Source organism: Salvelinus fontinalis, chromosome 6 (assembly GCF_029448725.1).
Source record: "Salvelinus fontinalis isolate EN_2023a chromosome 6, ASM2944872v1, whole genome shotgun sequence".
Classification (NCBI taxonomy): Eukaryota; Metazoa; Chordata; class Actinopteri; order Salmoniformes; family Salmonidae; genus Salvelinus; species Salvelinus fontinalis.
The window spans coordinates 17,679,091-17,695,345 of NC_074670.1; the positions used below are offsets into that span (position 1 = coordinate 17,679,091).

Sequence of the window (16,255 nt, forward strand, 5' to 3'; positions counted from 1 at the left end):
CCAAAAGTGATGACCACCTTCCACAAAGATTCACACACACTGACTAACACACACATACAACTGATGACATGCCTTCACCCAGTAATTCCTTCAGCGTATGTACACACTCTCACACTGATTAATAGTGATGGGGGAAAACATTGATACATTTACATATTGGGATATTATTTTTGACGATATATCGTATCGTTTTGACAATATTGTAATACTATTTTTGCTATAGTAGGCTGTACTTGCACCAAAACTCCATTATTTTCCCTTCATATCTTGTTTTCCATCTTCTTTTTAAATAGGGAACCAATTTGTTTTCAGCACTTTTATTTCCATGACTGATCAATACATGTTTTACCATGGCTCTCTCTTGTCCCTCTACAGCAGACATTTGGTGAGCAATATGTTTGGAAAATCGAATCGCAGTAAAATCACAATATGAATCTCAATACATATAGAATCGTGAGAATCGTAAGTACCGCAATACTAATCATATCGGCACCTAACTATTGTGATAACGTTTTGTACACTCAGTGTATAATGGACTGCATTTTTGTCATGTGTGGGAAAAGTGGCATGTATGTAGAAAAATATCTGGGGGGAAAAGTGTGTAAAACAAGGTTGCTTTTGTCCTCTGAAGGGAGGGGTGGGGGACACAGGAGGTTGGTGGGACCTTAATTGGGGAGGATGGCTCGTGGTAATGGCTGGAGCAGAATAAGTGGAATAGTATCAACAACATCAAACACATGGTTTCCAACACATCCGTTCCAGCCATTATTATGAGCCGTCCTCCCCTCAGCAGCCTGGTGGGAGATGGGTTTGAAATAAATACTAATAAATGACACCAAAGTAAGAGCCCTGTCTGACAGTAACTATTGTCACAACAAGAAACTTCCAGGGCTATCACTTTGGCTTGCAAATCGTATTTCTCTTGCCTGGACATTTAACAGTGAGATTTAAATGTATGTAAATATACTGAGTATACAAAAGCTTTCTGTGACATAGACTGACCAGGTGAATCCAGGTGAAGCTATGATCCCTTACTGATGTCACCTGTTAAATCCACTTGAAGTGTAGATGAAGGGGATGAGACAGGTTAATGAAAGGTTTTTAAGCCTTGAGACAATTGAGACATGGACTGTGTATGTGTGCCATTCAGAGGGTGAATGACAAGACAAAAGATTGAAGTGCCTTTGAACTCGATATGGTAGTAGGTGTCAGGCGCACCGGTTTATGTCAAGAACTGCAACGCTGTTGGGTTTTTCACGTTCAACAGTTTCCTGTGTGTATCAAAATGGTCCAGCACCCAAAAGAAAATCCATCCAACTTGATACAACTGTGGGAAGTCAACATGGGCCAACATCCCTGTAGAATGCTTTCGACACCTTGTAGAGTTCAAGAGTCCAATTGAGGCTTTTCTTAGGGCAAAAGCAGGTGCAACTCAAAAATAGGAAGGTGTACACTCAGAATGATCAGCCAATGAGAACATAATTAGTTCTCCCACGTGTGATTTTAAATACATACATTACAGAAGGCTAGAGTATACGTACACAAGCATGCGAGCGAGCACGCACACACACACATAAACAGACTAACAGACGTTTGTACTGCAGGTGTTAGAACAGTGGTTAACACCAGGAATTGCAGACACACAAACATACAGGTTAGTGAAACAAAACGCCTGCAGCAGTTTGAGTTGGGCTCTCTTCCCCTTTCACACCTGTGAGCTTCACATGCTAACTGTGTCTATAGATAGTACTTACCCACAAGACATTGAATGGACTTTTGCTCAGGTGTTCTAGACAGCAGTCCAGTCTCATAGATCCAGTCTTTACAACAGAACGGAGATGAGCTAGAGGTTAGTGCAGTGTGGTCTGTCCACTGTCCAGTTAACTAGCGTATACTATGCTGTTCCAGCTGCTTCTCTCTATCTACCTCTTCTTTCTCACTCATTTCCTCTCTCTCTCCCTGTTGTTCCCCCTGTTTTCCTTCTTGCTCTCTACAATTCCTGACTGCCCTCACTCTATTCCTCCCTATCTCTCTATCCATCCCTCCCTCCCTCTCTCTAACCCACCCTCCCTCCCTCTCACTCTATTCCTCCCTATCTCTCTATTCATCCCTCCCTCTCTAACCCTCCCTCCCTCTCTCTATCCCTCCCTCCCTCTCACTCTTACTCCCTATCTCTCTATCCATCCCTCCCTCCCTCTCTCTAACCCTCCCTCCCTCTCTCTATCCCTCCCTCCCTCTCACTCTATTCCTCCCTATCTCTCTATCCATCCCTCCCTCCCTCTCTCTAACCCTCCCTCTCTCTATCCCTCCCTCTCTCTCTCTCTATCCCTCCGTCCCTCTCTCTCTATCCCTCCGTCCCTGTCTCTGTCCTGATAAGTTATCAGCAGGCTCTATTACAACGCAGTCCCGCCCTGTAATTTCCCGCAATTTTCTTAATTGCACCTCTCTCTGTCTGGGAAAACAAGTCTGTTCCTGTCTCTCTCTTCTTCTCTCCCTCTTACTGTCTGCTCGACTCCCTCTAACTGTCCATGTGTTCTCCTTCCCTCTACTGCAAAAGGAAATGAGCTTTTTCACCTTTCCCTGGATATATTTACAGCCACACACCCTCCTCTTCCTGTACCTGTGTTCTATGGTTTTATTACTTTATAGATGCAGTTAAATCAGATGATGTCCTTCCACAGACCTTGTAGGTCAAATGATGACACGTACCATTGGTCATTTAAGCAATAAGGCCCGAGGAGGTGTGGTATTTGGCCAATATACCACAGCTAAGGGCTGTTCTTAAGCACTATGAAACGTGTAGTGCCTGGACACAACCCTTAGCCGTGGTATATTGGCCATATACCACAAACCCCCGAGGTGCCTTATTTCTATTATAAACTTAGAAACGTCATTAGAGCAGTAGAAATACACGTTTTGTCATACCCGTGGTATACGGTCTGATATACCACGGCTGTCTGCCAATCAGCATTCAGGGCTCGACCCCACCCAGATTATAATACAATGCAATGTGCCCAGGTAATAATGCCCTCACATAATAAAGGGCAAAGAAACAAGCTTCACAAACTGTTACCCTTTTTATTGGAGTTCTCAGAAGAAACTGTAACGATAAAAACAACAAGCTGGTAACCATAATAATATTCCAAAATGTAAAAGAACAAAACATTAGACTAAGACAATTAATTTAGAGCTTGCCATCATTCTCAATGCAGCCCCGTGTGTCTACACTAGTGGAGCTATTGCATGTCCTTATTTGGGCAAAAAGGGGGCGAGGCCTCCGGGAACATTTGTGACGCAATCGTTCAGGAATGTAGAGCTGCAGGACGGGGCGTGGCTGAGGAGCGGGGAGAGCCAATAACAGGCTAGTGTTATGGACCACCTGAGTGTACAGGTGAAGGGAGCAGTGAAGAGGGGGGAGGGGCAGGAGTGTAACACAGAACCAATATTATTCTACTAAAGCATCCTCGTCATTTGATAGTTATTAACAGTCTCTCTGTGAGAAGTATAGAGCAGTGTGCCCACCTACACACACACAAGCGCACACACACACTCACAAGCGCGCACACACACACACACACACACACACTGAGAAGAGGTACACACCCAGAAATGGAATGGGCAGAACAGACATAGTTCTAAATTCCACATGATTTCATATTTACCCAATTGAATTGTACATGTTGCATATCGAATTTAATTCTGCACACCCATAGAACGACGAGTCCACATATTATAGAACCTTCACTTGGAGTGGAAAAGTCCATTTTACCCATTCTAATTCTATGGGACAGAGCCAGGTACAAGGCTGTCTATTTTAGAGACAGGCTTGGGGAAAGATAGAGTGAAAACAAGCTCTGTGTGAAAGTTAGACACATAACAGACAGACACAGAGACAGTGCTGCAGTTCATTAGGTAGATACTGTAGAGAAGGTGGGAGTTCCCAGTGGAGAACAGACTGTGTTCCTCCAGGTGTCTTTTGGGGAAGAGGAAGCAGAACATTTGTAGTCTGCTGTGTGTCCAGAGAAGAGGTGTTGGTGGGTAGAGACCTTCCTCTACTGTCCAGAGTGTGAGTTTTGGTTTGGGGACAGGAGAGGTGCAGAGCGGGGTGAGATGAGGGTCACTCTCCGATTCCAAAACACGGGTGGGAGAACGCCTAGGGGAGGACTGGCGGAATTGGTCAGCGTGGCACCTGCATCTGCTGCGTGGTCTGTGATTGGCTTTGCCCTGTGACCTCGGACCCGCGGCTGGCCAATCGGCTGAGGATGTTCCTCTCCGACATCTGCAGCCTCACGGCGACGGGTGGTATACGGGCGATGGTTGCCGGGAGACGGGTGACATCGGCCTTCATGTCGCTCAGAAGCTCCTCAAGCTGTTTGAGAACTGAAGGAGAGAGACAGAGTTACCACCACCAAAGTCCAACTGACCATTTAGGAAACAATGAAAAGAGGGGGAGAAATAAGAAAAAGAGATGATGGAAGTGGGTAAGAAAAGCAGAGACAGAAAAGAGGCAATGAGAAAGAAAGAGAGTGAGTCTGTGTGTAGTCTACCTTTGTGCAGTACTGCGTTGGCAGGCTTGTTCCCTGACATGGACTCCTTGCTGAGGTGTTGGTGGGACTCAGCCAGACACTCCACCTCACTGAAGCGGGTGTTGAGGGCCATGGAGGGGTGGGCCGGGTCCTCAGACATGTTCAGGTAGGCTGCTCTGCGAAGCTGCTCCTCAATCACCAATGCCTGCTCCAACAACTAGAGTCAGGGGGGGGGTACAGAGATGAGAGAGGCAGAGAGAGAGAGGGAAGGGATATGACAGGTGTAGAGAGGAGAGAGGGAAGAGGTAAACAGAGTGATTAACAGAAAGGAAGAGAGTGGGAGAGAGGGAAGAGGTAAACAGAGAGATTAACAGAAAGGAAGACAGTGGGAGAGAGGGAAGAGGTAAACATAGTGATTAACAGAAAGGAAGAGAGTGGGAGAGAGGGAAGAGGTAAACAGAGAGATTAACAGAAAGGACGAGACATTGGGAGAGAGGGAAGAGGTAAACATAGTGATTAACAGAAAGGAAGAGAGTGGGAGAGAGGGAAGAGGTAAACATAGTGATTAACAGAAAGGACGAGACAGTGGGAGAGAGGGAAGAGGTAAACAGAGTGATTAACAGAAAGGACGAGACATTGGGAGAGAGGGAAGAGGTAAACATAGTGATTAACAGAAAGGAAGAGACATTGGGAGAGAGGGAAGAGGTAAACAGAGTGATTAACAGAAAGGACGAGACAGTGGGAGAGAGGGAAGAGGTAAACAGAGAGATTAACAGAAAGGACGAGACATTGGGAGAGAGGGAAGAGGTAAACATAGTGATTAACAGAAAGGAAGAGAGTGGGAGAGAGGGAAGAGGTAAACATAGTGATTAACAGAAAGGACGAGACAGTGGGAGAGAGGGAAGAGGTAAACAGAGTGATTAACAGAAAGGACGAGACATTGGGAGAGAGGGAAGAGGTAAACATAGTGATTAACAGAAAGGAAGAGACATTGGGAGAGAGGGAAGAGGTAAACAGAGTGATTAACAGAAAGGACGAGACAGTGGGAGAGAGGGAAGAGGTAAACAGAGTGATTAACAGAAAGGACGAGACATTGGGAGAGAGGGAAGAGGTAAACAGAGAGATTAACAGAAAGGACGAGAGTGAGAGAGAGGGAAGAGGTAAACATAGTGATTAACAGAAAGGAAGAGAGTGGGAGAGAGGGAAGAGGTAAACATAGTGATTAACAGAAAGGACGAGACAGTGGGAGAGAGGGAAGAGGTAAACAGAGATATTAACAGAAAGGAAGAGAGTGAGAGAGAGGGAAGAGGTAAACATAGTGATTAACAGAAAGGAAGAGAGTGGGAGAGAGGGAAGAGGTAAACATAGTGATTAACAGAAAGGACGAGACAGTGGGAGAGAGGGAAGAGGTAAACAGAGTGATTAACAGAAAGGAAGAGACAGTGGGAGAGAGGGAAGAGGTAAACATAGTGATTAACAGAAAGGAAGAGACATTGGGAGAGAGGGAAGAGGTAAACATAGTGATTAACAGAAAGGAAGAGACAGTGGGAGAGAGGGAAGAGGTAAACATAGTGATTAACAGAAAGGAAGAGAGTGGGAGAGAGGGAAGAGGTAAACAGAGTGATTAACAGAAAGGACGAGACATTGGGAGAGAGGGAAGAGGTAAACATAGTGATTAACAGAAAGGAAGAGACATTGGGAGAGAGGGAAGAGGTAAACAGAGTGATTAACAGAAAGGACGAGACAGTGGGAGAGAGGGAAGAGGTAAACAGAGTGATTAACAGAAAGGAAGACAGTGGGAGAGAGGGAAGAGGTAAACAGAGTGATTAACAGAAAGGACGAGACAGTGGGAGAGAGGGAAGAGGTAAACATAGTGATTAACAGAAAGGAAGAGACAGTGGGAGAGAGGGAAGAGGTAAACAGAGTGATTAACAGAAAGGAAGACAGTGGGAGAGAGGGAAGAGGTAAACAGAGTGATTAACAGAAAGGACGAGACAGTGGGAGAGAGGGAAGAGGTAAACATAGTGATTAACAGAAAGGAAGAGACAGTGGGAGAGAGGGAAGAGGTAAACAGAGTGATTAACAGAAAGGACGAGACAGTGGGAGAGAGGGAAGAGGTAAACAGAGTGATTAACAGAAAGGACGAGACAGTGGGAGAGAGGGAAGAGGTAAACAGAGTGATTAACAGAAAGGAAGAGACAGTGGGAGAGAGGGAAGAGGTAAACAGAGTGATTAACAGAAAGGACGAGACAGTGGGAGAGAGGGAAGAGGTAAACAGAGAGATTAACAGAAAGGAAGAGAGTGGGAGAGAGGGAAGAGGTAAACATAGTGATTAACAGAAAGGACGAGACAGTGGGAGAGAGGGAAGAGGTAAACAGAGTGATTAACAGAAAGGAAGAGACAGTGGGAGAGAGGGAAGAGGTAAACAGAGTGATTAACAGAAAGGACGAGACATTGGGAGAGAGGGAAGAGGTAAACAGAGTGATTAACAGAAAGGAAGACAGTGGGAGAGAGGGAAGAGGTAAACAGAGTGATTAACAGAAAGGAAGAGAGTGAGAGAGAGGGAAGATGTAAACAGAGTGATTAACAGAAAGGATGAGACATTGGGAGAGAGGGAAGAGGTAAACAGAGTGATTAACAGAAAGGAAGAGAGTGAGAGAGAGGGAAGAGGTAAACAGAGTGATTAACAGAAAGGAAGAGAGTGAGAGAGAGGGAAGAGGTAAACAGAGTGATTAACAGAAAGGACGAGACAGTGGGAGAGAGGGAAGAGGTAAACAGAGTGATTAACAGAAAGGACGAGACATTGGGAGAGAGGGAAGAGGTAAACAGAGAGATTAACAGAAAGGACGAGAGTGAGAGAGAGGGAAGAGGTAAACAGAGTGATTAACAGAAAGGAAGAGACAGTGGGAGAGAGGGAAGAGGTAAACAGAGTGATTAACAGAAAGGACGAGACAGTGGGAGAGAGGGAAGAGGTAAACATAGTGATTAACAGAAAGGACGAGACATTGGGAGAGAGGGAAGAGGTAAACAGAGTGATTAACAGAAAGGACGAGACATTGGGAGAGAGGGAAGAGGTAAACAGAGTGATTAACAGAAAGGACGAGACAGTGGGAGAGAGGGAAGAGGTAAACAGAGTGATTAACAGAAAGGACGAGACATTGGGAGAGAGGGAAGAGGTAAACAGAGTGATTAACAGAAAGGACGAGACATTGGGAGAGAGGGAAGAGGTAAACATAGTGATTAACAGAAAGGAAGAGACAGTGGGAGAGAGGGAAGAGGTAAACAGAGTGATTAACAGAAAGGACGAGACATTGGGAGAGAGGGAAGAGGTAAACATAGTGATTAACAGAAAGGAAGACAGTGGGAGAGAGGGAAGAGGTAAACAGAGAGATTAACAGAAAGGAAGAGACAGTGGGAGAGAGGGAAGAGGTAAACAGAGTGATTAACAGAAAGGACGAGACATTGGGAGAGAGGGAAGAGGTAAACAGAGAGATTAACAGAAAGGAAGAGAGTGGGAGAGAGGGAAGAGGTAAACATAGTGATTAACAGAAAGGACGAGACATTGGGAGAGAGGGAAGAGGTAAACAGAGAGATTAACAGAAAGGACGAGACAGTGGGAGAGAGGGAAGAGGTAAACAGAGTGATTAACAGAAAGGAAGAGACAGTGGGAGAGAGGGAAGAGGTAAACATAGTGATTAACAGAAAGGACGAGACATTGGGAGAGAGGGAAGAGGTAAACAGAGTGATTAACAGAAAGGAAGAGAGTGAGAGAGAGGGAAGATGTAAACAGAGTGATTAACAGAAAGGATGAGACATTGGGAGAGAGGGAAGAGGTAAACAGAGTGATTAACAGAAAGGAAGAGAGTGAGAGAGAGGGAAGAGGTAAACAGAGTGATTAACAGAAAGGAAGAGAGTGGGAGAGAGGGAAGAGGTAAACATAGTGATTAACAGAAAGGAAGAGAGTGGGAGAGAGGGAAGAGGTAAACATAGTGATTAACAGAAAGGACGAGACATTGGGAGAGAGGGAAGAGGTAAACATAGTGATTAACAGAAAGGACGAGACATTGGGAGAGAGGGAAGAGGTAAACAGAGTGATTAACAGAAAGGACGAGACATTGGGAGAGAGGGAAGAGGTAAACAGAGAGATTAACAGAAAGGAAGAGACAGTGGGAGAGAGGGAAGAGGTAAACAGAGTGATTAACAGAAAGGAAGAGACAGTGGGAGAGAGGGAAGAGGTAAACATAGTGATTAACAGAAAGGACGAGACATTGGGAGAGAGGGAAGAGGTAAACAGAGTGATTAACAGAAAGGACGAGACATTGGGAGAGAGGGAAGAGGTAAACAGAGTGATTAACAGAAAGGACGAGACATTGGGAGAGAGGGAAGAGGTAAACATAGTGATTAACAGAAAGGAAGAGAGTGGGAGAGAGGGAAGAGGTAAACATAGTGATTAACAGAAAGGAAGAGACAGTGGGAGAGAGGGAAGAGGTAAACATAGTGATTAACAGAAAGGAAGAGAGTGGGAGAGAGGGAAGAGGTAAACATAGTGATTAACAGAAAGGACGAGACAGTGGGAGAGAGGGAAGAGGTAAACAGAGTGATTAACAGAAAGGACGAGACATTGGGAGAGAGGGAAGAGGTAAACATAGTGATTAACAGAAAGGAAGAGACAGTGGGAGAGAGGGAAGAGGTAAACATAGTGATTAACAGAAAGGAAGAGACAGTGGGAGAGAGGGATGTCTCAACAGAACACAGAGAGTGGTTCAATAGACAAAAGCAGCCAGAAACATCCTGCCAGCCCAGCGCACCTTAAACCTCCTGGCCAGGAACTTGTTCTTGATCTCCAGGAAGTTTCCTCTGCTCATCTCCCCCTTGAAGGGCTCGTTGAGGATAGCATATTTCACGTCGCTCTGCACATCCTGCCAGCGAGCGTAACCATGTCTGAGAGGTGCCACGGTCAAAGGTCATGACATCATAATGATTCACAGTTCTCCCACCAAACCTCTGACATCCTGCTGAGTAGTGGTCTCCAACCCTGGTCCTATAGGTTTTAGTTCCATCCCTGCACTAACATACCTGATCCAACTAATAACCTACTCCTCCACACTTTGATTAGCAGAGTGACGTTGGTACAGAGTGAGGTTGGCACAGAGTGACGTTGGTACAGAGAGACGTTGGTACAGAGTGATGTTGGTACAGAGTGATGTTGGTACAGAGTGATGTTGGTACAGAGCGAGGTTGGTACAGAGAGACGTTGGTACAGAGTGATGTTGGTACAGAGTGATGTTGGTACAGAGCGAGGTTGGTACAGAGCGATGTTGGTACAGAGCGATGTTGGTACAGAGCGAGGTTGGTACAGAGTGATGTTGGTACAGAGTGATGTTGGTACAGATCGATGTTGGTACAGAGCGATGTTGGTACAGAGCGATGTTGGTACAGAGCGATGTTGGTACAGATCGATGTTGGTACAGAGTGACGTTGGTACAGAGTGACGTTGGTACAGATCGATGTTGGTACAGAGCGATGTTGGTACAGAGTGATGTTGGTACAGAGTGACGTTGGTACAGATCGATGTTGGTACAGAGTGATGTTGGTACAGAGTGACGTTGGTACAGATCGATGTTGGTACAGAGTGACGTTGGTACAGAGCGAGGTTGGTACAGAGAGACGTTGGTACAGAGTGATGTTGGTACAGAGTGATGTTGGTACACAGCGATGTTGGTACAGAGTGATGTTGGTACAGAGCGAGGTTGGTACAGAGCGAGGTTGGTACAGAGTGATGTTGGTACAGAGTGATGTTGGTACAGATCGATGTTGGTACAGAGCGATGTTGGTACAGAGCGATGTTGGTACAGAGCGATGTTGGTACAGAGCGACGTTGGTACAGAGCGATGTTGGTACAGATCGATGTTGGTACAGAGTGACGTTGGTACAGAGTGACGTTGGTACAGATCGATGTTGGTACAGAGCGATGTTGGTACAGAGCGATGTTGGTACAGAGCGATGTTGGTACAGAGCGATGTTGGTACAGAGCGATGTTGGTACAGAGCGATGTTGGTACAGAGTGACGTTGGTACAGATCGATGTTGGTACAGAGTGACGTTGGTACAGAGTGACGTTGGTGCAGAGTGAGGTTGGTACAGACTGACGTTGGTAAAGATCGACGTTGGTACAGAGTGACGTTGGTACAGAGTGACGTTGGTACAGATCGATGTTGGTACAGATCGATGTTGGTACAGACTGACGTTGGTACAGACTGACGTTGGTACAGAGTGACGTTGGTACAGAGTGAGGTTGGTACAGAGTGAGGTTGGTACAGAGTGAGGTTGGTACAGAGTGAGGTTGGTACAGAGTGAGGTTGGTACAGAGTGAGGTTGGTACAGAGTGAGGATGGTACAGAGTGAGGTTGGTACAGAGTGAGGTTGGTACAGAGTGAGGTTGGTACAGAGTGAGGTTGGTACAGAGTGAGGTTGGTACAGAGTGAGGTTGGTACAGAGACGTTGGTACAGAGAGACGTTGGTACAGAGTGAAAGGATACTGTATGATGCCAGCCAGCAGCCAGTAGTCATGGCGACGGTGCCAGATCTCAAATGTCTTCTTGGTGACGGTCGCCGCCCTCTCCTCGTTCTGCCACAGAGAGTGGAGCTCTGGAGAGAGAGAGAGAGATGTTAAGAGAGACTGAAAATGAACAAAGGACAGTTTTGCATCCCCCTGCCTCCCAATGATTACTAGTTAAGGTTAGGGAGTTGGGGAGGGTTAGCTGATCCTAGATCTGTGTACCTGTGAATCCTCCGTCTGCGATGTTGAACATGAACCTCTGCTTGGTAGCCTTCTTCTTCTCCTCACTCACATTCACCGCTGCTGCTGCCACTCCTTCTTTAGTGTTCTCTCCATTCTGCAGCTTGCCAGACTCCTCGGTCTTCAAACCATCTTTCTCCTCTTTTTGCTCTGAAGGGAGGAAGAATACTGGGTTAGCACCATGTTTGTGTGTGTGTGTGTGTGTATAAATGTGTGTATGGAACAGAAGAACCTACCTTGCTTGTCCTGTGCAGGAGAACTGGTGTCCATCTTCTCCTCTTTGCTCTCCTCCACTATAACAGAGAGAACACAAGGTCAGGGGTCACAACCACAGGAGACATGACCTTAATACAGTATCTGTGTCACCCTGACTGTCCCGACTGACCTTTAGGCTTGGCCTCCTCTGATATTGCTGTGGCCTCTGACCCTTCACCTTTGACCTCAGTGGGGGAATCCTTCTCATTGTCTACCATCTCCTTTTGGGTTTCCTTGGTTTCCTTCTCTTCAGTCTCTTTATCCTCCTTCTCTTCTGTGTCTTTGTCCTTTTCTTTGTCGTTCTTTGTGGTGGAGGACTCTCCCTCTGCCTCTTTCCTTTCAGAGCGTTTTTCCATCTCGTCTGGGATTTCAATAATCTGTGAGGAGGAAAAAGGGGTGAGGATTAAGGTAGTGATGGGATGACATCACAATCTGAGCGGAGGGTGCAGTATAATGTAATAAAGAATGTTCACCTCTGGGTCTTCTGTCTTGCTGTGCACCCTGCTGTCCTTTTCTACCTCTCCCTCCTTCTTTACCTCCGTCTCCTTGCCAGTGTCTTCAGACTTAGTGAGGTCCTCTGTTAGCGACAGAGAGAGCGTGAGAGAATGATTGAGTATATTTCCATTTTACTGTGTGTGTACCTGGGGCGGGGGTGTTTGGCTGTCTCTCTGTGTGTGTGTGTGTGTGTGTGTGTGTGTGTGTGTGTGTGTGTGTGTGTGTGTGTGTGTGTGTGTGTGTGTGCCTGGGGCGGGGATGTTGAGCTGTCTGTGTGTGTGTGTGTGTGTGTACCTGGGGCGGGGATGTTGGTCTGTGTGTGTGTGTGTGTGTGTGTGTGTGTGTGTGTGTGTGTGTGTGTGTGTGTGTGTGTGTGTGTGTGTGTGTGTGTGTGTGTGTGTGTGTGTGTGTGTGTGTGTGTGTGTGTGTACCTGGGGCGGGGATGTTGGGCTGTCTGTGTGTGTGTGTGTGTGTGTGTGTGTGTGTACCTGGGGCGGGGATGTTGGGCTGTCTGTGTGTGTGTGTGTGTGTGTGTGTGTGTGTGTGTGTGTGTGTGTGTGTGTGTGTGTGTGTGTGTGTGTGTGTGTGTGTGTGTGTGTCTTGTGTCTTGTGTGTGGTGTGTGGTGTGTGGTGTGTGTGTGTGTGTGTGTGTGTGTGTGTGTGTGTGTGTGTGTGTGTGTGTGTGTGTGTGTGTGTGTGTGTGTGTACCTGGGGCGGGGGTGTTGGGCTGTGTGTCAGCGGGGGTTCCAGTAGAAGGTGTTTTGACGTCCTCTCCAGCAGCGATGGCTGCCAGCCTCCTGTTCTCCTCCAGCTCCATCATCCAGGGCATGGACCACTGGCCGTTCACATGCTCAAACTCCTGCACCTGGACATCAATACAATCAATACATACATCAATTAAATGAAAACAAAACAACAAATGAACAATTGATAACACTTTGCTTACTTTCTTCCTGATCAATGACATCACGCCGATGCGAGTAAGGACATGTTGTCGTGACAACCCCTCCCGTGGAACTCCGTCAGCGAAGGTCTCCGCTCCGTCAGCCCCCGGCTCACAGAGATGACGCATGAAGAGAGAGACATACGCCCTGAGAGGGAGAGAGAATATTGTTATACGGACCCCTGGGAACACACACATAAAGACTGCACACACACAAATAGATAGACCATAGACATTAACACACAGACTCACTTGAACTCTTTCTCAGACTTCCCCCTGAGGTCCCTGACCAGCCACTGGGTGGTGAAGGCATCCTGAGGAGGCATCCCATAGCGCATCACTGCATTCAGGAATGCCTTCCTCTGGCGCGCATTGAAGCCCAACACCTGAGAGAGAGAGGGGGGGGGGGGGGTTAGAGCAACATACACACTGAAAGAGACAAAAGACAAGTGGTGAAGAGAGAGGAAAATGTGCAGGCAGAAGTAGACAAGGCGAAAGAAAAAACTGCTTGTAGAGGGAGATATGAAGAGGACAATGTCGATTTTTCTTTTGAGTGACAGATGGTGAGAGAGACTGATAGAAGCTGCAGTCTGACCTCAATGTTGCCTCCCACTCTGGCCAACAGGGGGGGCAGCGGTTTGTCCCTTTCGTTCCTCAGCCCCTTGCGGCTTGGCCTGCGGGAGTTGGCTGGTTGGAGGGAGAAACACAGGTCATGTCATGTTAGTCTCACACACACACTACAGTCGTGGCCAAAAGTTTTGAGAATGACACAAATATACATTTTCACAAAGTCTGCTGCCTCAGTGTCTTTAGATATTTTTGTCAGATGTTACTACGGAATACTGAAGTATAATTACACGCATTTCATAAGTGTCAAAGGCTTTTATTGACAATTACATGAAGTTGATGCAAAGAGTCAATATTTGCCGTGTTGACCCTTCTTTTTCTGCAATTCGCCTTCGCCCTGGCATGCTGTCAATTAACTTCTGGGCCACATCCTGACTGATGGCAGCCCATTCTTGCATAATCAATGCTTGGAGTTTGTCAGAATTTGTGGGGTTTTGTTTGTCCACCCGCCTCTTGAGGATTGACCACATGTTCTCAATGGGATTAAGGTCTGGGGAGTTTCCTGGGCATGGACCCAAAATATCAATGTTTTATTCCCCGAGCCACTTAGTTGTCACTTTTGCCTTATGGCAAGGTGCTCCATCGTGCTGGAAAAGGCATTGTTCGTCACCAAACTGTTCCTGGATGGTTGGGAGAAGTTTCTCTCAGAGGATGTGTTGGTACCATTTGTTATTCATGGCTGTGTTCTTAGGCAAAATTGTGAGTGAGCCCACGCCCTTGGCTGAGAAGCAACCCCACACATGAATGTCCTCAGGATGCTTTACTGTTACCATGACACAGGACTGATGGTAGCACTCACCTTGTCTTCCCCAGACAAGCTTTTATTCCGGATGCCACAAACAATCGGAAAGGGGATTCATCAGAGAAAATTGACTTTACCCCAGTCCTCAGCAGTCAAATCCCTGTACCTTTTGCAGAATATCAGTATCCCTGATGTTTTTCCTGGAGAGAAGTGGTTTCTTTGCTGCCCTTCTTGACACCAGGCCATCCTCCAAAAGTGTTTGCTTCACTGTGCATGCAGATGTACTCACACCTGCCTGCTGCCATTCCTGAGCAAGCTCTGTACTGTTGGTGCCCTGATCCCGCAGCTGAATCAACTTTAGGAGACGGTCCTGGCGCATGCTGGACTTTCTTGGGCGCCCTGAAGCCTTCTTCTGAACAATTGAACTGCTCTCCTTGAAGTTCTTGATGATCCGATAAATGGTTGATTTAGATGCAATCTTACTGGCAGCAATATCCTTGCCTGTGAAGCCCTTTCTGTGCAAAGCAATGATGAAGGCACGTGTTTCCTTGCAGGTAACCATGGTTGACAGAGGAAGAACAATGATTCCAAACACCACCCTCCTTTTGAAGCTTCCAGTCTGTTATTCAAACTCAATCAGCATGACAGAGTGATCTCCAGCCTTGTCCTCGTCAACACTCACACCTGTGTTAACGAGAGAATCACTGACATGATGTCAGCTGGTCCTTTTGTGGCAGGGATGAAATGCAGCGGATTTTTTTTTTTTGGGGGGGGGGTATTCAGTTCATTTGCATGACAAAGAGGGACTTTGCAATTAATTGCTATTCAACTGATCACTCTTCATAACATTATGGAGTATATGCAAATTGCCATCATACAAAGTGAGGCAGCAGACTTTAATATTTGTGTCATACTCAAAACTTTTGGCCACGACTGTACACCCACACACAGAAAATACACACATATTAATGTGTACTGACACACACACAATTCATCCTGCAATAGAGTTGGGGTAAACTCCCTACATCACTGTATGAGATTTTGATTGAATGACCCCTCAAAACAGCATGGAATTGTGTGCTATTTTACCTCTACCGGATGTTGTTTTAGCAAGCCTTTGCAATTTTTACAACCAATTGCAGATACAAGTTGCAGACAGACCTATTTGAAATAGTCTACCATAAAATGTGACATGATAAGGGATTCAAACCCTGTCTGAAAGACATATTTTGATACATTGTTGCTGCATCATCAGTGAACTTGCTGAAAAAACGAATTGCAAGGAGGCAACGGTGTGTATAATTAGTTCACACCTCAGCAAACAGTTGCAAACGGAAAACGGTTTGCAATGTAGCACAAAAAAAAGTTTATATTGAAAAAACTCAGGTAGGTACCTCCCCGTTTTGTTCCTAGTGAATACATCCCTGATATTAGCGAAAGTTAGCTAACAGCAGTATGTAGCCATACTATTACATTTGAAATGTCTCTATTTCTTTGGAACTTTTGATTTTATATTGTTTATTTCACTTGTGTTTATTATCTATTTCACTTGCTTTGGCAATGTAAACATATGTTTCTCATGACAATATACAGCCCTTCAAATTGAATTGAATTAGTAGCTATCGTATTCACAGACGATGCTGCTGCTACTCCTCGATATATCTGATCTTGAAAGAGCACTCACTCACTGACTGTCGCAATTGAAACGAGCGGATGATCGAAATGAACACCGAAAAACGTAACCGCGAGTAGCTACTGTATCTGTCGCGCTGTAATAAAATCCGCTCTGAATGTTCTGTGCCGCGAACGTCAACTGAGGCAAGTGAACATCACCAGATTAATCTTCTGACAACGTGTTTACCGTTTAGC

General features: G+C 46.0%; 2 protein-coding genes and 2 long non-coding RNA genes across 5 annotated transcripts in view; 2 read left to right on the forward strand and 2 right to left on the reverse strand.

Annotated features, from left to right (window-relative positions):
* Positions 1-2,009, reverse strand: part of LOC129857222 (tyrosine-protein phosphatase non-receptor type 6-like) — a 67,502-nt gene extending 65,493 nt beyond the window's left edge. For both annotated transcript variants that reach the window (XM_055925260.1, XM_055925262.1), the window contains exon 1: positions 1,755-2,009. In XM_055925260.1, the coding sequence (XP_055781235.1) occupies positions 1,755-1,765 (11 nt within the window). In that variant the 5' untranslated portion in view covers positions 1,766-2,009. The remainder of the gene's footprint in view (positions 1-1,754) is intronic.
* A 1,049-nt stretch (positions 2,010-3,058) lies between these two features.
* LOC129857223 (chromodomain-helicase-DNA-binding protein 4-like) overlaps positions 3,059-16,255 on the reverse strand; it is a 65,551-nt gene continuing 52,354 nt past the window's right edge. The window contains exons 29-40 of the mRNA XM_055925264.1: positions 13,613-13,704; positions 13,270-13,403; positions 13,021-13,165; positions 12,783-12,939; positions 12,053-12,156; positions 11,710-11,956; positions 11,561-11,617; positions 11,307-11,474; positions 11,065-11,173; positions 9,335-9,467; positions 4,548-4,743; positions 3,059-4,380 (exon numbers count right to left, since the gene is read on the reverse strand). Of these exons, the coding sequence (XP_055781239.1) occupies positions 4,178-4,380; positions 4,548-4,743; positions 9,335-9,467; positions 11,065-11,173; positions 11,307-11,474; positions 11,561-11,617; positions 11,710-11,956; positions 12,053-12,156; positions 12,783-12,939; positions 13,021-13,165; positions 13,270-13,403; positions 13,613-13,704 (1,745 nt within the window). The 3' untranslated portion in view covers positions 3,059-4,177. The remainder of the gene's footprint in view (positions 4,381-4,547; positions 4,744-9,334; positions 9,468-11,064; positions 11,174-11,306; positions 11,475-11,560; positions 11,618-11,709; positions 11,957-12,052; positions 12,157-12,782; positions 12,940-13,020; positions 13,166-13,269; positions 13,404-13,612; positions 13,705-16,255) is intronic.
* LOC129857224 (uncharacterized) lies at positions 5,845-6,728 on the forward strand. Its single transcript, XR_008759884.1, has 3 exons — positions 5,845-6,290; positions 6,340-6,541; positions 6,593-6,728. It is a non-coding gene; the product is annotated as an uncharacterized LOC129857224 (long non-coding RNA).
* On the forward strand, positions 8,366-9,187 carry LOC129857226 (uncharacterized). Its single transcript, XR_008759885.1, has 3 exons — positions 8,366-8,408; positions 8,711-8,963; positions 9,115-9,187. It is a non-coding gene; the product is annotated as an uncharacterized LOC129857226 (long non-coding RNA).